Here is a 24332-nt window from a genome sequence, read left to right as displayed (position 1 = left end):
ATAACTAAACAATTGTGAATTTTATTCCTCCAAAAAGCAATTGATCGGTTCGCTTATTGCCTCCAAAAAATGCAGAGTAGTGGCTCTTGCCAACAAAAGAGCCTTTCGAATACAAATCCTCCATGTAGGAGAACAATGTAGAACAGATGTCCCCAAACATTGCTGAAGGAGCAGCGATTGAGAAATAATCCTCTCCAGTTATGCATCTACCTTTCTCCAAAAAATTTGTAGTTTTGAACATGACCATAAAGAATGTCCCAAAGTACCCACTCCTGCATTACGCTTTATACATACATCAGAAGTTGCAATCCGTGCCAAGAATGCTTGCTGGGAAAGAGAGGCTCTGATTAAAATCTCGCATTTGTATATTGTAAGAGTTTCAACATGCCAGAAATACCTTCATGGGTAACTCTACCTGTAATTTATTTGCCCACTTGTCCCTTAATGGGGTAAGGCCCCACTTAGCCTCAGATCGCAGCCGAGATCTATAAAGCCAAGGTCTTCAATATCAAACCACTCTTGCAAGGGTACCTAATTTTCTTTACCCAATTCTGTGCGATCTAATGATCTTACATAATGAGAAGTTTGCATATCTAAAAAATAGTCCCTCTTTTTTCCAAACTGAACAATTCTTGGGCCTCTGCAAATCTGAGAATGTATCATCTGTCATTTAATAGTTGACCTATAATTAAAAGCCCCTGTCATCTCCAGCCAGAAATAATACTCTTCTGCATACCTGGTGGAAAAGCACCATTACCCTCTAAAAGCAAAAAAGGAGATAATGCATAATTTAACTGTGTAATTTATGAGCAAGCCACCTCAAAGAGCTTTGTAGGGTACTTATCAAACAGTGATTTCTTAATTCAGTAGGTAGATATGTTAGTAACATGTGATATAAATGGTAATGAGAGAGGCCATATACTAGTCAGATTAAAACTGAACCAGTGTATAGTAATTTGTGTCTTGAAGCCAATCTCCAATAAGACGTAAGTTAGCCGCCATATTGTATAACGTCAAATTAGGCAGGCCCTAAGCCCCGCTTTCTCCAAGATTGCATAAGTTATTCAATAGCTTTGCAAGGTTTTTTTTCCCCTTCCAAAGATATACTCTTCTATCCTTTAAAAGAAACATCAATGTACCCCTTGTTAGAGGGAGTAACCCAAAAACACAGAGCCACTTGGGCGGTATAACAATTTTTAAATAAATTCTCTCATAGGGATAAATGCAAAGGTGTCCATATTCTCAGTAAGAGTCTACTGCTACCAGCTTTTGTACACTAAAGTCATAAAGAGAAGAAGTTAAATCACTTGGCAAAAGAATCCTCAGGTACTTCATCATCTTGTCTGCCCATTTCAAAAAGAGTGCCCCCTGCCACCTATGTGTCTGTGCCAGCTCCCAAAGGGGAGAGCCTCGCTTTTCCAAATTTGAACCCTGCTAGCGCTCCGTATCAATGAAAATTTGTAAGCAATGCCCCCAATGAAGTTTCAGGTTCTATTACATGAACTATAAGTCATTGATGAATGATGACAATTAAAATTGTGGTATACCTTTTTAATATGAGGATTTTGAGCTATATCTTGTAAAAGGGGGTCTAAAGACATAGAAACATAGAAATGACGGCAGAAGAAGACCAATCGGTCCATCCAGTCTGCCCAGCAAGCTTCACAAAAATAAGAGGCAACAGAGGGCACCCCTGTCTTGTCCCCCCTACCAAAATAAATTCAGGGGTCAAGTCACCATTATACTCTAGCTCTTGGGTTAGTGTATAATATCTGCAAAAACCTTAAGGAGGGACCCTCAAAAATTCTTTATGGCATAGGATTTGAATTTATCACTTAGGATCTTTTTTCCTGCCACAGACAGATGTAAGGCATCTTTGACATAGATTCTTTTATTGTTCTGTACATGGCTCCAGCCCCCAATATATATCCAAAACTTTCTTCCTTACATGCATTGAAGTTATCTATATGGCGTAGCCTCTCCTTCCCATGTACAGGTAACATTTCTGAAAAGGCATTAGTCTTTGCCATGTGACTAATCTTCCCCAGAGTCTGGAAATCTATCTGTATTGCTTAGTTGTTCCTAGCAAGGTCGTTGGTTCCCCAGATGGATGATGTCAACTTCAGAGTCCTGACTTTCTTCTTTGATTTGCATTGACTATCTGAATAGCATTTCTACCAGCTGATGATCCTGGAAGGCTTTTAACTATAGTATTCCCCTCAAAGTTTTCCCATATGAGTGCCTCTGATGATTGAGTCACCTAGCACAATGAGCTTTCTTATGGTGTTTGGTTGTATTATGGAATTTCTGTGTGCATTGGGTCTTTCCTTTCAGATAGCACTTCAGTCTCCATTGCTAGAACCTCTTCACTATCCAATACAGAGAAGGTATTTTGTGCTTGTCACTTCAGAGAGTGGGTGTCTCCACAACACAGGTCTCATTCTACCAGAGCCCACTGTAATCAATTTATTCTTGGGTTTCTGTATGCTCTGTTCTGTTCATACAGTACTATCCTTTTTGCCAAAGATGGCTTCTTCTTTCCAATTGAGTCAATCATTGGAATTGCCCACCCTTCCTCATCTTTGGTGACTGCAATCTCAAAAACTTCATTTTGGATGTGCTCAGGTCCCTTTTGAGATATTTGAAGGTTACCAATATTTTCCGAAAGTCAGACCATCACTTTGTGGTGTTCAGTGGTCGCAACATGGAGAGAAAGCATCAAAGGCATCTATTGTGAGATGGATTCAGGCAATAGCCTCAGCATACATTTGCAAGAGGCTTCACGCCCCAGTAGACCTTCAAGCTCATTCTACTTGAGTGCAAGCAATATCTTGAGCAGTGTCAGTTGGTGTCATCACAGGAGATTTGCAGGGTGGTGACTTGGTCTTTACACAATTTTTCTAAGCATTTTAGGTTGGACGTAAGAGGCTCAGGCAACGCATGGTTCGGGGAGAATGTACTGAGAGTGGGTCTTGCAGGCTCCCACTCAATTTATGGAAGCTTGCGTACATCCCGTGCATCTGGGCGGTTCTGGGAGACAAGAAGGAAAAAATGTTTCTTACCTACTAATTTCCTTTCCTTGAATCGCACAGACCAGTCTGGAATCCTGCCCTTGGATTTCTGAGAGCGGGTATTATACTCAGGATTTTATGAGAGGGATTTTTGTTTCTTTGGTGTTTACTGATAGTGCTTGTTTCCCCTACTCGATGGTAAGGGGTTAATTGTTGGTTTGGCTTGGTTAAAGGCTATACTGAGTGACTGCAGGTGGCACAGTAATTTAAGTAGCAAATAGAAAGTGGAGATGACCGGTATACATAGTTGGTGAAAGCCACAATTACGGATGGTATAGCACTAGAAAGTTCACAGATCCTTATCCAGATCCAGTAATTTAAGTACCAGCAGTACAGTAAAGATTTTCTTTTGTCTCCATGAGTCTGGACTAGTCTGTGGGACTAAAGTTAAAAAAAAAAAATTAGCAGATAAGAACCAATTTATCCTTACAACTTAAACACCTAAAAACAGAAGTCCTAAATATTATGAATTCTTATTAAACTGTTCCATGGCTAGGATGAGGTATGTTGAAATCCACTACACTAGGATTCTGTGAATCTGAGTTTAAATTAAATTATGTATGATGGAGCTGGGGAGCAAACATAATTGGGGTTTGGGGGAATGGAAAAGCAATTCCAGGGGCCTGTGTACAACCTCTAGCACAGGAGGTGGTAGGGGAATGCTTGTGTGTATGGGGGGGGGGGAAAAGGGCCAAAAAACTTTCTTGTCCAATTTCTTGTCTTCTTTAGTCATCAAGGTTTGTATGATCAGGGATTCAAATCTTAACGAAGGTTGCACGGAAGCATGTTTGGTAGGAAACTGAGGGGACCACAGTGGACTAAGAACCAGGAGACCAGGGTTCAAGTCCTGCTGTCGCTCCTTGTGACCTTGGGCCAAGTCACTTTACCCTCCATTCCTCAGGTACAAAAACTTAGATTGTAAGGAAGTACCTATAGTGCCTGAATGTAAACCGGTGTGATATCTCGATTGAGATCGAATGTCGGTATATAAAAATAATAATAAATAAATAAAATAAAATAAATCTAAATCAAAACAAATAGCGCATTATATTTTTATAAAAGGTAACATCAAGGCAGCAAAAACATATGTGAGAGTAACATTCAGCGATGATTTAACAAAGGTTTGTGCGGAAGTGTATAAAGGTTTCTAAATTTCTTTATGGTACCATACAGTGCAGTATGTATCATCTCCTGTTCCAATTAGAAATACAAATATAAACAGTTAATTAGTTTTTGGCTAAATTCCAAAGGTTGAGCATGATGAAGAATCCACGAAATCACTATTGCTTGTGTCTGCCTTCCTTCCAGGTTCTGTGTACGCGACGGATTATTCTAATGCCAGCACTACAGCTATTTTTGATCCATATCAGGTATCTCTCTCCAATGTTTTGTACATGATTAGTGATTTATTTAAATTGTCATTTTCTGAGTTCAGCACTCATGGTTTTTGTATGTATCATTTCAGATGTGTTGGAGTTCGTTTCTGTGCTCTATTCTTTCCATTCCAATATCTATTTTTCCTCCTGTGGAGGATACGAGGTAAGAACAGAAGACAAATGTGGGTAATTTTCCATAGCCCTTATAAAGCTAAAGTCTATGGGTAAAAAAGTACCCACAGTCCTTAACCTAATGTCTATAGCAGATTTATGCGCACGTTACTCCTGGGGGAATTCCACGCACAAAAAAACGCAAAATTCTGCATATTTTATAGTAGTCAAAATAACACAATTTGCATGACACTCTTTAAGTAATTCTTCAAAAAGGATAACTATCTCCCCTGATCTTTACCAAAAAAAATTTGTAAATGTCCATTAAAATATATTTACTGTGATGACCTTCATAAAATGTGCTGTATGAAAACACAATATTTTAACTCTGCCGTGATGTATAATCATAGCTCATTTTTTTGTTAAAAGTGATATCCGTGCAACCAATGTGCTGAAAAGAACAATTCTTTGTGAACTCTTCAAATTGATATATTTCTGCAAAATTCTTAATTGCTTCTAAATATTTATAAAGATTATAGTTATTCTTTTTGAAGTCCATACATCTGTCGCCTGTAGATAAATACCCACGCCGACACATTGTTTTGTTAGTTATCAGTAATTACTTTTTAAATTAATTCAGAAAAAAGTTATTACTTAAAGATACAGAATTTCCCTAGAAATTCACTGTAAGAGTGTCCCTTCCACTCGCTCTCCCTACTCCCCTGGCCACTTTGCCTTCTTGGGCCCTAACTTCTCCACCTGCCAGTATCTCTCCTCTCCACCTCTAGACTCAATCCCTTCCACTCTATCATCACTCCCAGAATTTGACCCCGTTCTCAGTACTGCCCTTCACACATGCTCCCTCTCTCTAGTACACATACACACACTCTCATATAGGCTCTCGCACACACCATCCCCTCATACAGGGCCCTCTCTTGCATACACACCCACACAAGCTCCCTTTCTATCTCACACGCACTCCTTCACACAGGCTCTCTCTCACACATGCTCTCTCTCACACATACACAATCCCTTCACACAGGCTAGCACCCTCACATACACTCGATCCCTTTTTCATAAGCACCAGCTCCCAGTCTCACACAATCTCCTCATAGGCTCCCTCTCTCTAGCTCCCACACTCAAACACCCCCTCTTGCTCTCTTTCACCCCCTCCCCTACACACATACACCTCTCTACACACATTCACTCTCACCAGGGCCATCCTCTTCGCCACAAACCACGCATGCTACGTTTCCAGCATGCCGGGGCCTTCATCTTCGCCGCAAACTGCGCGCACTTTCTGTGCAGAATTTTGCAGTTCTGTGTGGGAGGGGAGAATTATGCGCAAATTCCGAGTTCAGCAGTAGCACAGAATTCCCCCAGGACTAACACATCTGCTTTGAAAATATGCAGGTTCTGCTGGGTACACACAGTCATATGTGTGTACCGGCCCCCTTCTATGGAACTCCATCCCACCGGACCTTAGACAGGAGCCCAGCCTCCCAACCTTCAGGAAGAGACTTAAGACCTGGCTGTTTAAAAAAGCTTTCCCGGACACCGATTAATTCTATTCAGCCAGATTCTACCACTTCCACATGTAAAAATGTTATTACTAATGTAAATACCTATACCTAATGTTATTCTCTTTCTTTTCTTCTCTCCTCCCAGTTCTATTACCTTGTTATTTGTAACTGCTTCCTTCTACACAAATAGGTTATTGAATTGTTTACTGTACACCCCTGTTATATGTAAACCGGCATGATGTGTTTGCAACATGAATGCCGGTATATAAAAATTTTAAATAAATAAAATAAATAAATAAATATATGCAGAAGTTACCAGCTCAGGAGCAAGTATAACTTATCATGCATACTTTTGAAAAGCGAAAGCTTGCACATAAATCCAGAGTCTACCCCAACTTCACTCACTCTGAAACAACTGTTTAGTGTGCACATAAGTATGCACAAAGCCACCACTACAATGTGCCACTTAATCAATATTCCTTAAATAATGTCACTTAAATCATCTGGCAGATCTCACTTCGGCCCTATAAATCTAACACACACAGCACAGTGCAAGGCCAGAAAGCCCTTTATTCCAAATCGTAACCCTGCTGCCCAAAAGCCTCGGTAAATAAAAAGCTTTTAGATGTTCCCCAGATGTTTTCAGGCAGACTTCAGCCCTTAAGTGGTCAGGCAGGGGAGCTCCAAAGAAAGGGACCTGTGACTTCAAGGGCTCTGTCTCGAATCTCTGCAAGTTGGGCCACTCTAATGGAGTACGTTTTTACCTGACTAACTTAAGGTACAGTAGGGTCTATTAATTTTTTTCAAGGGTACTAAAACAAGTGGGAGCATTGCAGCTCAAGGCCTTGTGAATCAAAGTCAAGACCTTGAACCTGAAGTGCAATTTGGTAGGTAGTCGTCAATGGAGGGAACTCCATATTAGAGGGATGTGATCCCTCAGCTTGGCACTGGTAAGTGCTCTTGGGGCTGTGCTCTGAACAGCTTGCAAAATTCTGATGATGATCTTGAGTGAGCCTAAATAAACTGAATTACAATATTCTAGAGACATTAACATGAATACCTATAGCACAGTCCTGAAAGAGAAAAAGATTTTTAACTTAAGCAAAAGATGTATCTTGAAAAAAGTGCTCTTAAGCACCATCTTAATCTGAATACAGAGAGACTGCAAAGCATTAAAAAATGACACCGTTTTTGAACCAGAGAAGAAATTGGTGTTTGATATTCCTTCTACTCCTCATTTTGAAGACTACCTATCAGAAGTAATCTGTCCAACATCAATATCTTTGTTTTTACAACATTTAAAGCTAGTTCATTATCAATTAGATAATGTGTGATGGAGAATACACAACCAGATACTTTATTGAAAGCTTCAGCAATAGTGGTGGAAACAAGGAAAAAAACTGGATGTCATCAGCATAGAGGTGATACCCAACCCCAAGACTGACCAACACCTTGCTGAAAGAAACACTGAAAAGCATGGGGAAACCTCTGAGACATACTGATATCCAGAGGAAAAGAGATGGAGGAAGATGCACCAACAGCAATCCATTATATTCAGCTCATCCAGAGGAAAAGAGATGGAGGAAGATGCACCAACAACAATCCATTATATTCAGCTCATCCAATAAGTAAACCACCCTAACACTGTAGCAAAACTTACCCAAGCTGCATAAGCAGGATAAAAGAATTGTATGTTTTAGGATATCGAAAGCAGATGAGATGTCGAAAAAACGCCAGAATAAATTTGCCCTCTGTCAAATCCACAATGAAAAAACCTCCAGGTTCCAGACCAGCAGAGTTTCGGTGCTATGAAACGGGCAGAAATCAGATTGAAACTGGTCTAAAATATGATGCATATCTAGATCCCCTTGAAATTGCTTTAGAACAGTCCTTTCAAACAGCGTCGCTAAAAAGGTGTTAAGAAATTGGGACAATAATTTACCAAGTCAGTCCAATGATGCTGCTTTATATGCCGAACAGCAGCTTATTTTAAAATGGGAAGTAAACAGCCCTTGGGTAAGTGAGGCATTGACTTATCCTTAAGAGCGAACTTCTTTTATTTATTTAACTCTTTTTTTTATACCGACCTTCATGTTAAAAAAAAAACCATATCAAATCGGTTTACACAGAAAGTGGGGCGAACTATAACAATAACAATCATTTAACAGAGGAAGCAAAGTTACAATCAACAAAGAGGATAAACTTGGAAGCTTAATCAGCTGGAAAAGATAGGGTTGGAGGAGGCAGATAACTAAGAAACATAATAAAATTAGGAATTAAGTGATTGTACTTAGAAGAGGTACCTATATCTGATCGGGAGGCCTTAATCACAGCAGTCAGGCATGCATCCAAAGAACAAACAGAATTGTTCAAAGAAACAGACATCTCTTCAGGGGTCACCAAAGAAAAATGTTCTTGTTCTGAAACGGGGATTGGCGGATGACACGTCAAGAGCAATGCTGGTAGAGAAATTTAACACTAATTCTCTCTACTTTGTCTTGAAACAAAGAAATGTGTCACTGCTAATAGGCAAACATACATTGTGATCAGAAGTAGCATCTCCACACGAACTTCATTGACGATGGATGATGGATAGCTGACAAAATATGTGAAGAGTAGATGATGCTTACAGAAGTGGTATTCTTTGTTTTTGGTCTATTAGAATCTGATTTTGATAAAGGTTATTCTCTCCTACATAAGAGCAGTAAAAAGTGATATATATTTCTTTTCTTTTTAACATGTGTTCACACATATATATGAAAGCCACAACTATGGTTCAGTTGATGCAAGTATATTCGGTGTGCCTATACCAATCATGGCCTTGGTAAGTGAAATCATCAGAAATGTGTTTAACCCACTTATCATTCTTATTGAATTTATATATTTAATTATTTAATTGCATTTTCATGTGTGTGGATTTTTTTTTCCATAAGTAGATATGCTCTGTTCACCAAATATAAATGATGCCTTTTTAAAGCTTGCATACACAGATAAGATTTTATTTAACTTAGTAAGTTCTTTATTCGTTTTTAGAAACATTTTTTTTTTCTTTATTTTTTTTGCCTGGTATCACCCTGGGCCTTTACCCAGGGGAACAGGATGTTTTTTTTCAGTGGTTGATTGCGACAGTCCTAATCTGTAATTAAAAATCCTTGGATAAGATAAGCTAGGAAAAGAGTGTTTTCTCAGAGGACAAGGACCCACACATGGGTGGACGTCATCTGATGGAGTCTGGCACGTAAAAACTATGTCAAAGTTTCTAGAGCTTTGACCGTGCGCCACGCATCCTCACGTGCAGTCTTTTTGCAGAGCCCATAGGTCCCAGTTCGAGCTTTTTTTTTTTTTTCCCCTCCCCTAAATCTTTTAGTACAATTTTATTTTTCATGCATTTTTCTTCCAATTTTGGCTGCCCATCACAGGAGTCCACAATTTCTTCCTTTAGTTCCCTAGGTAAGGTTTTTCAGTATTTTGTTCTAAGTTTCCATTCATTGCTATATCCTGATGTGGTGAGACCATCAGTGCTTGCCAGCCATAGACTCCACTACCATCACATTTGATTTTACATCCTTTTTAGTTTTGCTCTGATGTGTATCAGGTTTCAGCAGTGCCCTTGATGCGGCAGGACCATATCTATCACAGACCCACATGATAAATGTGTCCTGTGCTGGGAGGCATCACATGATATCCATGGGTGCTTCAAGTGCAGTGAAATATCCCTAAAAGATGCTAGTCTCAGTTGGATCTCATGGGATGTCTGTTCAGGAAGACTGAAGGACCCCAGAGCTGCACCAGTGGGTAAAGTCTCTGAAGAAGAGATGTCCATGGGTCTTCCTTCGACCTGCCTTCCACTGGATAGAAAATCCCATCCTGAGGACTTCTCCTTCACAGACTTCATCAAGGAAATGACTAAGACCATTCTATTTACATTAGACAGAGGATAAGTCCAGAAATGAGACGCTGGACATAATCCAGTATGTGGACCCCCCTTGTACCAGTCAAAGTTCATGAGATCCTTCAGGAAGTATTGATGAGGATGTGGGAAACCTTTTTTCAGTGACTCCCATCAAGACGATGGACACGGTTTATCTCGTCCAAAAGGATGCCGGATTCAATTAGCATAGTCTACCACAACAATCTTTCAACCAACAAGGACTGAACTACACAGTCTGGGTAAACAAGCGTGTGGGTAACTTGCTTATTGCAGCGGTTACTATCCTAAACCGGTTAAGCATGATACTTCACTTTGAATGCATATACAGCATTGCTCTCTGCTTCAACGGCAGGGAGAAATATGGAAACCAGGATTTACGTTCAGACAACATCCAACAGGGCATGGATCTGTGCAGTCTGGGTAAACAAGCATCGGGGGAACTTGCTTGATGCGGCGGTTACTACCCTTAACCATTAAGCCTTATGTTCACCTTTGATGCAACTCCAACATTACTCTCTGCATCAATGGCAGGGGGTGGCAGGAAATTTGAATCAAACAGATACCAACAAGGGCCCTGAACTTGGTGATCGGTGAAACAGATAAGTGTGGGAGCTTGTTGGACAGACTGGATGGGCCGATTGGTCGTTTTCTGCCGTCATTTCTATGTTTCTAATCTGTGGTGATCAAATACACTCTCAAAAAGGCAAAGACGCCTAGAACCTACTCCTTGGTACCCCCTCTCCCCCCTGGGGAGGGATTCAAGAGCAGTGGATTCTGTTGGCAGAAAAGTTTTTCAGGATGTTGTAGGCTGTGTGAGCAATAAGCACTAGCTCTTCATGAGCCAGTACATATAGAACATCCTGAAATGGGTACGGAGGGTGACCAAGTAGCTTCATCAAAAGCAATAGGACACCCTCCAGTCACTGGTAGATAGACAAAAGGTTGACGTGCAGAAAATATGGGGTATCTGTTCAATCTACAATATTTTTGAAGCAGCATCGATAGTCTCTGTGGTTGGGATTGGGGCACACAGACTTGCCTGGCTGCAGGCCTCTGATCTCCCTCTGGAGGACCAGAAAAGATTTGTATGTGCTGTGCAATGGAGAGAAACTCTTCAGAGATAGTCAAGGATACGGTGGCATGGATCAGAATCTCTCCATCACTACTTCAGGCCCAGCCTCCTCTTCCAGGAGGTACCAGTGTAAGGGCAGAAGAAACACTTCTTCCACCCGAGGAGGCATTATCTTCCTGCTCACAACAAGACCCATAATCCAGCTCAAGGCAGAAGAGGGCCCTTAACCCCAGATGGCATCCCAGTGAACAGGGTTTTGACTAGACAGTAGAGCTCATAGCCAGAATCTAAGTATCCATGCTAGAAGACCTTCCAAGCAGGGCAGGCTATGCTTTTATATATAAGTGGTGGCCCAGTATAACCTTGGATGTGTGGGTCCTCTATATCATCAGAAAAAGGTACAAATTAAATCTATTGTGTCTTCTGCCAAATTAGTCCCCTCACCCATCTTGGAGTCAGTCACTCCATCAGGAAATGCTTCAGATGGAGCTTTCCTCCCTCTTGATGGTCAAAGCAGTCAAGTCTGTTCCACCAAGGCAAAGAGGACAGGGATTTTACTCCAAATATTTCTGAATGACAAGACAGAGGGACTCTGTCCCATCCTAGATCTAAGGGCCTCAAATAAATTCATCAAAAGAGAAATGTTCAAGATGGTTTCCCTGGGCACCTTGATCCCCCTTCCTTCAGAAAGGGTTTTAGCTATGCTCTCTCAATCTAAAGGAAGCGTACACTCAGGATTTGTCCTGGTCACAGAAAATATCTCCAATTCATACTAGGATGTGTGAATTGAAAACAAAACCCTCAAAACTTGGCTATTCAGTCAGGTGTTTCCTTAACCAGATGAACCTTTATCTAAATCAGGAATGCTCTTCTCTCCTGTCTGGTTTGAACTCTCTTTCTGGACTAGAGGGGACTGTACTTAATAGCATACTATCGGACATAAGCTCTATTACATATGTACTCGCAGTTATTGCATCATGTTAGTTTCTGTTCATCTGACAGTTTTTCTAATAATCAGCTTAGTTCTACCCCCGTTTTCCTAGTTCTATGTAACCCCTGTTCTATAATGCTTTTTGCAATGTTTCTGTTTCACTGTAAACCGATATGATATGTAATTCTCCACATGAATGTCTGTATATAAAAGTCCAAAATAAATAAATAAAATAAACTAGGAAACTACCACTTCCAATATTGTATTCAGCCATTTGGCTTCATATCTGCCCAACATGTCTTCACATAATGCCTAGCATGTTTCCTTATCTGGACAATTGGTGAAGAAGCACATCTCAGACAGGAGCCAAGGAATCTATGCACATGACATTCTGCATGTTGGAGTTAGTAGAGTTTTTCATCTGTCTGTCCACAAGGAAATTCTTTGCCACAGTTGTGTCTAGCAGAGCTCTGATAGGCCATCAATTCAAATGGAGTTTATCAGAGCTCTGCTAGACACAACTGTGGCAAAGAATTTCCTTCTGCAGTAAGGGGCCACCACTTTGGCTATAGCAGAAGAGATCCAGATGAGTCAGCAGATATTAACTTGGCACATTTGGAGGCTATTGGGCCTCATGGCATAAACGGTGCATGTAACCCCCATGGTACGTCTTTACATGAAAAGAGCTCAATAGACCGTGATCTGCGGGACAGCATCTGGATTGCCCAACCACTCAAGGACTCTATCCTGGTGGCGGGACAATTCCAATCTGGTCAGGGGACTCCCTTTCATAACTTTTCTTATCCAAATTGTTCTCACGACAGATGTGTTCACTCTGGATTGGGGAGCCCATGTAGATAGACTCTGCCCAGATAAAATTACATCAGATAAATTTCCTGGAGATACAGGTGATTTGGTACACTCTATGGGCTTTGAGATCAACTGTCCAACAAAGTTATTCTTGTACAGACAGAGAATCAAGTGGTGATGTATTGCATCAATAAGCAGGGAGGTGCAGGCTCATATCTCCTATGTCAGGAGGCCAGCCATCTCTCAGGGCATGGTTCTCAGAGCCACTTACCTGGCTGGAGTGAAAAACTTGATTGTGGACAGACTGTCCTTTACAATCGCACAAGTGTTCCCTGGACCAAAGGGTAAGAAACCAGATTATCCACCACTGGAAAATTCCAGTGGATCTTTTCACATCTCCCTGGCGCAGCAAGGTGCCGCTCTTCTGTTACCGCCAAAGGGTGTGTAGCAAGCTAGTCTGATGCCTTGGTCTACACTAGGGAAGAGGCTTTTCTGTATGTGTATCCTCCAATTTCTGCTAGTGGAAAAGGTTCTGTTGACGTTCAGAACACAAGGGGACAATGATTCTCATAGCCCCCTTTTAATTGAAGTAGATCTGGCTCCTGCTTCTGTGGGAGATGTCCATCCAGGATCCAATCAGGCTGTGGGTTTCCCCTGACCTAATCTCTCAGGATCAAGGCAGGTCATACCATCCCAACCTCCAGTCCATATCGCTTACCGCTTGGAAGTTGAGGTTGATTCAGCAACCCCCTTGACCTCTTGGTGAATGTCTCAAGTTCTTTTGGCTTCAAGGAAAGCTTCCATTAGAAAGTGCTATGGACTGAAATGGAGGAGGTTTGCTATGTGGTGTGAGCAACAGGTCCTAGATCCTGTTCTGAACAAATACTGCTTATTACCTTCTACATTTATCTGACATTGATCTTAAGACCACCTTAGTAAGGGTCCACCTTAATGCAATTGGAGCATACCATCACCACGTAGAAGGCAAGCCCATCTCTGTACAGCCTTTAGTTGTACATTTCATATGGAATCTTCTTCCTTTGAAGCCTCCCATCAGACCTGGTGCTGTCGTGGGACCTCAACATGGTTTTGCCCCAGCTGATTAAAGCTCTTTTTGAGCCACTGCACTTCTGTGACCTGAAGTACCTGACCTGGAAGTTCATAATTTTGGTAGTGATCATTTCGGTGCAGGGTCAGTGAGTGTCAGGCTCTAATAACTTATACCAAGGTTTTTCATGTTAGGGAGGTCATGTATACCCATCCGAAGTTCTTGCCTAAGGTAGTGGTGGAATTCCCACTTTAACCAGCCCATTGTCCTTCCTACACTCCCCCCCCCCCCCCCCCCCCCCCCCAAACCATGTTTCCAGTGGTGAACACATTGCACAGTTTGGACTGTAAGAGAGCCTTGGCCTTCTAACTGGAGCATACTGAAGCCCATAGGAAGTCTATCCCACTTATTATTTCTTTTGATGCAAACAAGTTGGGAATTTCCATTACTAAATGGACTATATCTAATTGGCTAGCAGATTGCATCGCCTTCTGTTATGCCCATGTGGGCTATGTCAAGGCTCATTCTGTCTGAGTTATGGCAGCATCGTTGGCTCGCCTATGATCAGTCCCCTCATGTAGAAGGTTTGCAAGGCCGTGACATGGAATTCTATCCACTCATTCATGTCCCATTACCGATTGGATAGGGATGGCCAATGTGACAGCAGGTTTGGCTAGTCTGTCCTTCGGAACTTGAGGTGTAGAGCCCAACACTTTCTCTCCTAGGGCCTATTGCTTTTGTCCAGTACGAGTTAATAAAATACTAAAAAAGGGCTTGTCGCCAATAAAAAAAAAACATTATTGCACCTGTTAACACTGGTTTTGTTATTGTCCCATTTTTCATTGTTTCACACATTAAGTAATCCCTAGCCTGTAGCTAGGGATTACTTAATGTGTGCGGACTGCCATCCTGCTTGTCCTTGGAGAAAGCAGAGTTTACCTGTAGCAGGTGTTGTCTGAGGACAGCAGGATGTAAATCCTAGTGAGGTTGGTTTCTTTTTTTCATTTCTTTGCTAAATACGACTAAAGGGACGCCCCATGGATGTGTGACATAATAGCATGCCTAGTGAGGTTCAGGCAAAGTTCTAGAAACTTTGGCATAGTTTTTCAGTGCTGGGCTCTATCGGATGATGTCACCCTTGTGTGAGGACTGACATTCTGCTGTCCTTGGAGAACAGCTGTTTTCTGTGTAACGCTGCCTGGCTTCCATGCGCTTGCTTTCATTCAAAAGTTTTAGTTCTGGGGTAGAATGGCAGGGGGTTGTACTCAATACCAAAGCAGCAGCTGAATCTGTAAGTTCCCTTTTCCATGTGTTGTCTGTCATTAATCTTGCAGGTAGCTGACCAGCAGGCGGCCATGTTTGGAGAATGCTGCTTTCGTATAGGAGATGTTAAGCTAACTATGGGAACAGGCACCTTTATGGACATTAATACTGGGAACAAACCTCATACATCTGTAGCTGGTAAACTGATGAAATGTTTCGGTTTTTTTTGTTTTTTGTTTGTTTTTTTTTAATTGGAGGGGAAAAAGAAATCTGGTCCATAAGAACAAGCAATGAAGTTCCCTGTTGCGTGATGGAAGTATGAGGAGATATTTGAGAGCCAATAGGAGGCCTCAACAGTTACATTTTTAATTAAATTCATTCTTAACATTGCATGCTTTGAGGCTTGCAAATTAGAACATTGTAATTTTATGTATGATAGAAGACATTTGCTCTGAATAGCTTTGGATAAACTTCAGCAGGTTGTGGTAGTGAACATATATGGTACCTTACTTTGGACATGGTTGTATTGGAGCACTTAAGTATGTCAAAATATTACCCATTTTTCTGGATAATTCCTGGGCAAACCCAGATTTTGGGCATGGAAGTTATCCTGTAACAAATTTACTTTTTGGGATGGAGGGGCACTGGAAGTTTCTGCCCACTCTTTTTGAGCTTCCAGGTCAGTTAGAAGCAGGACACTGATACAGAGCCGAGCCATCAAATTCCTCTTTGAGTTACATGAGAGCAAGGAATTGACGCGCAAACCATTGTAAGGATAGTGGGGCATTTAGTATCTGCACACACTCGTGTGCTTTTGGGAATGTGATTAAGGGGGGCTCAAACAGCATTGCAATGGACTGTGTTTATGATGGCTGTATTTGGTGTATAACCAGAAAGTAGTGGGCAATGTGTTTTTATTCATAAGAATGTATTCCTCTGCTCTCAGGCAGGCCAATCCCCACCTCTACCAGCAGATGGCGACGGAGAGAAAGCTGAGGTCATGGATATATAGCCCTGCCTCGACATCAGCCCACCAGTATTCTCCATCTCCAGCAGATGGTGGACATGCATTTCCCTACTGGGGATTGCTTGTAGTAAACTTCTCCTTTTCTTCTTAACTTCCTTTTTATCACACCGCTTGTACTCTGAGGTTGAAACAAATGGATCCCTCCTTCAGTGGAGCACGTTAGTCCAGCAGTCTTTTCAGGCATGGCTTTAAAAAAAAAAAGTGAAGTGGTTGAAGGATGAGGGAGGCTCAGCTGTGAGCTCAGGTTAAAATAAATAAATAAAGGAAAACGAAACTAAAGGAGCAGAAGGCAGAGGTAAGGAAGGAGTAGGGGAAATAAAACTTCCCTTCCGGGACTTCCTCCATCTGCCCGAGCGGTTGGCGTTTTTTCTTTCCTCCCTCTCACTTCTTCTCTGGGGAGTTTAGTGAGATGCAGTGGCGGCACAGACACAGCGGATTGAACAGCCTCTGGCTAGGCCCCTCTCCCAGACTTGCTTCTTCAAAGCCGCATGGTAGGCCGTGGCAACGTTTTCACATGCTTGTTTATGCATTTGCTTGCTGTGCAGCAGTGTGATGTTTTTGTTTCCCCTCCTGGATGCAATTCAAGAGTTGATTGCCCTTGTATGGAACGCTCCAGAAGCAAACCTTAAAGGGAGGCGCTCTTTGGCGGGTCTGTACCCTTTGGAACCAGTAGTGAGAGTTAAGTTTTCGAAGGTGAAAGCGCTGGTGTGTGCTCTTAGCAGATCACCATTCCGATAGAAGAAAGAGCAGCTCTCATGGATGCTCGGGATAGGAGAGTTGATGTTATCCTTAATCAGGAATTGCGACCTTGGCAATGGTTTTGCGCATTGCCTCTTGTTGCTCCCTGGTGGCTCAGACAAATCTATGCCTCTCTCAGGAGTCTTGAGAGAGTGGGGGTCTAATAGCAGAGCAATGATGGAACTGGGAGCCACCGACTTAGTTGATGTGGGCTGTGACTTCTTCACTTTGCCACCAGAGGGGTGGCTTCCATGAGAGCGGCTAGGCATCAGCTGTGGTTACAAAATTGGTTGGCAGATAAATTTCTAAGTCCAATCTCACGAGGTGACCCTTTAGGGGGTTCTCTCTTTTATTTCGAAGTGAGTTGGAGATCAGGGGAATTCCAGGTCCCTCGACTGCCAGGGGATAAGCTGGCATTGCGTCCTTTGGGCAAGAGGAACGGCTAGGGCTACAAGCGTTTTTATCCCTATAGGGGACAGACTACTCTGAGGTCGTAAACATTTGGTAAGTCTCAGTACTTTCTCTCCAGAAAGCCTCATAAGAATGTTGACTCCATGTGCGGAGCACCTAGTCTGTCACTCTTTTACTAGAGCTGGGTCCGACTCATGTCAAACCAATGGGTCCTGGAAGTGTTAAAAGAAGTCTATGCTCTGGAGTTTCTTCGCATTCCTCTGGATGTCTTGTCTCTCCTAACTCCGTACAGTGAAGACTTCCTTAAGGAGGCTGTTGTATTTGAAAGCTATAATTCCTGTTTCCGAATCACTAGAAGATTTGGGCCACAATTCCAGTTTGTGGGGGGGGGGGAGGATCCTTTTAGCCCCTCCTGGATCTCCAAGTGTCATTTCTCATTTGCAGGTAACTCATTCATAATGGCAAAGCAGTCAGGGAATTCTCCCATCTCTAGATCTAATAGAGGCATCTCTACGTATTCCCATTCGCCGCGAACATCAACGGTTCCTGCAGTTTGCCATTATGGTATGTCATTATCTGGTTCAGGCCCTGCCTTCTAACTGGCCACAGTGCCCAGGACATTCTCTAACTTCTTGGTGTCGATAGCGATGTCCTTTTGCAGGAGCAGCATCTTTGTTCACCCATATCGGGATGACTGGTTAATTCCGGCCTAAAGTATGGATACTGGCTTCTCGCGAGGTGGTCTCATTTCTGCAAGAGCTAGGCTAGGTGGTGAACTTGGCCAGGATCAGCTTATAGCCACCTCGTACACTGGAGTTTCTTGGCGTCCGTGTCAGTGCATAGCAGGGCTGAGTGTTTCAGCCAGGGAGTCTCATTCAGAAGTTGTTTGCTCCAGTTCAGACCCTGAGCAGGTCTATTTGCCCATCAGTTTGACCTTATTTACAGGACCTGGGTTTGATGGCAGCCATGTTGGAGGTTTTTCCCTGGGTGAGGGCACACATGCTGCCTTTTTGCCGCACATTCCTATTAGAGGTGAACGTCCACTTGCAGTGGCAGTTACAAGTGATTCTTCTAAGGAAGGGAGTTTCCTTAGATGCCGAAATGTAGTACAAGGTTGCTGGAGCGCCAAGGAGCATCAAGTGATTGGAAGCAGAAGCAGTTCGGCTGGCATGCTTGAAGTTCATCGAGCTTCTAGAGGCTCGGACAGTTAGGATAATGTCTGACAATGCATCGATGGTGGCTTACATCCTTCATGCTGGAAACAGCCCTCATGTGTCAGAGCACATGCATGCACTCATGGTATTGACAAAACAATATCTTCTGGTCTTATCCTCCTCCCACATTACTGGAAAGGGCAATGTGTAAGGGCTGTCGCTTTAGCAGTCAGGGCTTGGACCCTGGAAAGTGGGAATTGTCAGCCGAGGCCTTTCCACATGGTGACACGGTGAGGTCACCCATTTCTGGATTTATGGGTGACTTCAACCAATGTGAGGTTCCACAGTTCTTCAGTCGCAGATGGGATCAGACAGTTCTCTTGATCCAGCGGGGCCATGGGTCAGAGAGGCTATGTGCCTTCCTGCCATGGCCACTATTAAGTAGTCATCCGAAAAATCACAAACCAAACAAATTGTTCTGCTGGGAGGCCGTCGTATGCCAGTCTGCGGAGGCTGCTGGTGGGCCTTCCTCTCATGCAGCTACCTTGGATGGATCCATTGTGGCAGGGACCCATTCTGCTGATGATTGCAGGTCAATTTTGTCTTTCAGTTATTGAAGCGGTGTTCTGCTGCAGTGATTCCACCTTGTTCCAGCTGGAACATTCTACATCCTCTGGCTTTCTTAGTTTTTTTGAGGTGTTTTCGAGGCCTGGTTTGAGGAGCGAGGTTCTCAGTCTTTCAAAAGTGGAAATTCCAGTTTTGAAGCTTCAAGTGACAGCTCTTGCCCCTTCTAGGGGGTGAATCAATGGAGGGCCGTGGTCTTCCTCTCCAAATATATCTCGGTTCTTGAAGGGAGTTTATCTTTGTCCTCCCTGGTGGCTACCAGTGCCCTTGTGGAACCTTAATCTGGTTCTGTATTCTTGGCGATATTTAACCACTGCGTAGCCTCTCCTTGAAGCTACTTCCCTTGACAGTTTTTCTACATTAACTCCGGGAACGGTGTGGCTGTGGACTGTACCTTCTTTTGTCAAAAGTGGTTTGGGAGTTTTTGTTTTGCATCTATCTATTTTTCCTGCCCATGCTCGACAGGAATAGAGAAAGGCGAATATTATCTCTTGCGTGCCTTGGATGTCTAGCGGCATCTGAGGTGATGTTTGGAGGCTCCTAAGCCTGTCAGGAAGTCTGCTCTATTGTGCCTGCCTCAGGTAGAGGTTAACAAGGGGAATCAGCAATGCGGGCAATTATGCCCATTGGAAAAAGGATGTCGTCATGGCCACCTATGTGGATGCCGAGATTCCTTTCTCTAGGTGACTTAGTGTATTCCACTAGAACAGGGACTGTCTTTTTTTGTGTTTGTTCAGCGCTACATATGTCATGTATAGAAATGTGTAGTAGTAGCCCAGGCGTAATTGTGGGCGGAACCCTGGTTTTCAGCTCCAGCTGAGATTTTTCTCAGGCAGCGATGTTGTCGTCTTTGCTTACCTTTCCAGGCTTTACCACTTGGATGTTTGGATGGCATGATGAAGGATGTAAACCACCATTGACGCACTTCTCATTCCTGTCCAGCCTCCTGCCCTGTTCAGAAGTAACTCTGGTGCATCCCAATTGTGGGGATTGGCCTGCCTGACTGCAGAGGAAGGAGAATTTACTACTTACCTGATAATGTCCCTCCTTCTAATGAAGGCCAATCCCCGACCTACCCTTGGCTGCCAATATTTGCCTTTGGTTCACCTTTTGGACATTGCAGGGTGTTCATTCTTTCTGTTCATTGGAGGACGAGTAAGTGTGTTAACCAGTCCCTTAGTTTAGTGAACATTAATTCTTTTGTCTGCATTGATGTTCTCTATTGGTTGGAAGACTGAGTGGCTGGTTGACGATAATCATTTTCAGGTATAATCAGTTTGTTCACAGTTTGGCTTTTCCAGAGAATACTGGCAGGCTGATGTCAGGATAGGTTTATATATCCTGACATCAGCTTTTACTCTGTCTCCATCTGCTGGTAGAGGTGCATAACACACTTGTAGGCCTTCCTTCATTAGAGAAAAGGAAATTATCAGGTAAGTAGTAACTTCTCCATTTACCTTAATTTTAAAGATCAGTCTAGAAGTTAGTCTCTGTTATACCAAATTTCTAAGCCACTTACAGCTGAATATCTCCAGATATTTGGCCCAGGGCAGATTTGTTGTAGAAAAGATGTATCTGGCCCACTTGAGAGATTTGTCTTCCTCTTAAAAGTATAACTGTGCATAATGTTTGGCACACCTTGGAGCCTTGCAAAATAGAGGCCTATATAATTATTATATTGGGAAGTACATTTTATTTTCAAATTTAGGGACAAACCTACCATTTTGTATCTGGGGGGGGGGAAAGTTTAGTACAAAGGCCTCTTAGTATGAAAAGGCAGCAATGAACTGTGATCTCTTCAGTTGCTCCTCTCTTTCCATCAGGAGAGTCCTCATCTCTTGGGGTCCTCTGCACGCTTTCTGGGACAGTATATAAACCTCCAGGTACCCGGAGATAGTGCTCCCATTTTCTGATGTGAACTTTGTTTTGTGTTTCTCAAGGTCTTTATCCTCTTATTGGCTGGAAGATTGGACAAGAACTTGTCTGCTTAGCCGAAGGCAATGCATCGGACACGGGAACTGCCATAAAGTGGGCTCAGGACCTGAGTAAGTAATGCTACAGCCTAGTTTTCATATTATTATAGCGTTGTATTTGTAAGAGAGAATTAATAAGCAATTGAAAACCAGAATTGGACCCTGTGCATATTCCTTACTTGACACCCTCTCCAAGGGGGCAGCAAAATGAATATCTATCTTCAGATGAGTCATTTTAGTAGAGTTGCATGGCAAATTCAGATTTAATTTTTATTAAAGCAACAGTACCTCCTCAAGTTTAGTCAAAATCAAATACAGCCCTGCTAGTATAAATTGTCTAGACAGTTCTTTCACTCAGAACTAGTCAAATATGTTTACAAGTAACTTGATTCACCTTGAACTTGTTTGTTTGCGGAGTTGGACTACATCTGTTTAGTCTTCCTAAATTCCATTTATCGATCACTTTTCCACAGGCGCCCAAAGCAATTAACAGATTGGCCTAGGCTAGGTCTAACAATTTAATCATGAAAATATCACACAACAATAAGAGCAAATACTAATTCAATATAGTAAATACGAATAACCTATACATAACAAACATTCAAAGGTACATGCAGAAAACCCAGTTTTATGTCTATAAGTAACTCTGAAAATACTTCTAGCAGGTAAAGAATATGCACCTGTAACTCTGTGTATGCCATGCTGGGTTTGGCACATCCATGCCATGTTTAAATCTGTTTGAAAATTCTGGTTGAAGTCTATAGGTAAAAAGTACCTGCAGACTTTAGCCTATGAACATTACTCACTTTTAAATACTACAAAATATTCAGCAACATTATGGTATAACCCATAAAACCCATCATTCTGCTGTATATGTAGAAAAAATATATATCACTTTTTTTTTATAAACCTCCCCCCATTGAATACCAAATAAATCATAAGATTCAAAGTCCTCTCAATACTGCAGAAAGCAATTTACAAAGCAGATTACTCTGCTCTTGTTGACGTCATACATATCCACCAATCCCTACGCACTACAAGAACAACTAGTAAAATACAACTTGTGATTCCATCTCTCCCTCTCGCCAAACTCTCTTCCACCAGAAATAGAGCCATTTCCATCATCGGCCCAAAATTATGGAACTCACTCCCTCAGTACCTCGCTGGTCAAGAAAACCCTAAATCTTTTAAAAAAGAACTAAAATCTTGGCTACTAAGCCAATCTCTTACTGACAGCTCGGACTTTTGATCTCATAACTATCAGTCTACCGATAGGACAATTTATCCCGCCCTCTAACTACAGATATATCCTATTATCTATGAACCCTGTTTTTTCAGTATACCTTACTTGTAATATATCCTGCTGTTTGTTAGACTAATTTTTATGTCTGTTTCTCAGTCTGATTAATGTAATCTGTCAAATTTAAATGTAACTGGTTTGTTATAATGTAAACCGGAGTGAAGGCAACTCTGCTATACCTCGGTATATAAAAAAACGCTAAATAAATAAATAAAGATTCAAACTAGGACCAGGATAAAGTATCCACTTTGGACCCGGTCCCCAGTATCCATCATAAAAATTATATCTCCATTAAAACAATAGATTTCCCAATTAATATTTTTAAAATACCTAATATCGTATTTAAAATGTGAGACAAATAGTTTTAATTATTTATGAAATCTCCACTAGTCCGTAACCTCATGCACCGCAATAGGAGGCTGTTTTGATTTATTTTTAAGTATACTGTGGTCTTATTTCTTTAGCTGTGGGACTCATTAAATTAGTCTCCCTTGCAGGCACTTCACAATGGCAGCCCTCCAAGCTGGAATATTGTCAGGGGTGTAGCTCTCTGAATTCTAATGCTGTGCAGCTATTTAAGGAGAAAAACCCTGTCCTGGGCAGCCATAAGAACCCCTGAAGATCTCCAGACTGTCCTCTGAATCCCTGTTGTGATCCTGTTTGCAGGGGGGTGACCAGTTTTCATCCGCAGGAGCCACGAGCAGGTCAGGTTTTCAGGAGCTCCACGATGAATATGCATAAGAGATTTGCATACAATGGAGGCAGTGCATGCAGATCTATCTTATGCACATTCATTAAGGACATCCTGAAAACCAGGCCTCTCTGTGGCTTTTGAGGACCAAAGCTGACCATCTGGCCTATCGTGAAGCTCTCGGCAGAGCGCTGAACTAGAGAGAAAACTAAACCTTTAAATTATGACTCAGAGGTTGTATGACATCGTACTTTAGGGAACCAACAACCAGGTCTCCTCAAATGCTTCAGACTCCCAGCCCTAGAGAGTGAAAAGGGATAAAAACAATGTTTGAAGTTTGAATCTGAGCAGCTTATACTCTTAATTTAGGGCTGTAGGTCCTAAGAGTGCCATGCTAGCCACTTTCAGCCATTTTAGACCACACTGTGCATGGTGTTCATGTTTTGGGTTTGTTCTTTTTTCTGCTCACTTTTTAGGTCTTTTCAGCAGTGCTGAGGAAACTGAAAGAATGGCAAAATGTTTGCCCGATTCTGATGGAGTTTATTTTGTTCCATCGTTCAGTGGGTTGCAGGTAAAACACTTGGGTTCCGTTGCCTGTGAAAATAAACTTCAGCATGTGCGCTTGACTCCTCTCCGGGGAGTGACGCGGTTGCCATTGGTTTGCTTCACTTGCATGCAGGCAGCAGGAACGAGTAGCCAAATCATTTTTAAGATTGCCGTAATCTGTAGTGTCTCTTACTTACACACTTACTTTACCCACACACTAAGAACTGAGCCATTCCTACTGTTGGTTAATTCTCTCTGCAGAGTTGAAACACAGAGATGAGGAATTGAAGCGCTGACTTTCACTTCAGAGCTCCTGCGCTATTAGGAAATTCAGGACTAGGGTAAAGCCTAAAAAAAAGAAAAATTGGAACTCAGAAGTGTTGAACAAATCAAGCACCAGCCAAGTCTAGTATTGGAAGTAAATCTTGAGCTCTTACCCTGAAACAGTATTTCCTTATAGCCGTAGTCAGGTGTTCAGAAGTGCCCCTTCTTGCAAAATAGCTGTTGGCCGTCTTTATGGAAAAAAAAAATGTTGCGCTCAGCTGTTGCCCAATAATAATTCATAAACTATCTGAACTCTTTATAAAAAAAAAAAAAAAAAGATTTACGTGCCATGGGGTTAAAGCAGTTGTCAGGCACAGCTGGGCCCCCGGCTTCCAGGATTGGACAGTTGGGCCCATCAGACCCCTGGCTTCCAGTGCTGAGTGACTTGTCAGACATAGCTTGGGTCCC

General features: G+C 42.2%; 1 protein-coding gene across 1 annotated transcript in view; it reads left to right on the top strand.

Moving 5' to 3' along the window:
* GK5 (glycerol kinase 5) overlaps nt 1-24332 on the top strand; it is a 105556-nt gene that overhangs the window by 55977 nt on the left and 25247 nt on the right. The window contains exons 7-12 of the mRNA XM_029616488.1: nt 4380-4441; nt 4537-4610; nt 8845-8905; nt 15208-15334; nt 21031-21135; nt 23531-23625. Coding sequence (XP_029472348.1) covers nt 4380-4441; nt 4537-4610; nt 8845-8905; nt 15208-15334; nt 21031-21135; nt 23531-23625 — 524 coding nt within the window. The remainder of the gene's footprint in view (nt 1-4379; nt 4442-4536; nt 4611-8844; nt 8906-15207; nt 15335-21030; nt 21136-23530; nt 23626-24332) is intronic.

Source organism: Rhinatrema bivittatum, chromosome 9, assembly GCF_901001135.1.
Source record: "Rhinatrema bivittatum chromosome 9, aRhiBiv1.1, whole genome shotgun sequence".
NCBI classification, from domain to species: Eukaryota; Metazoa; Chordata; class Amphibia; order Gymnophiona; family Rhinatrematidae; genus Rhinatrema; species Rhinatrema bivittatum.
Note: the sequence above shows the minus strand (reverse complement) of the source record. Positions and strands in the feature narration are given on the sequence as shown.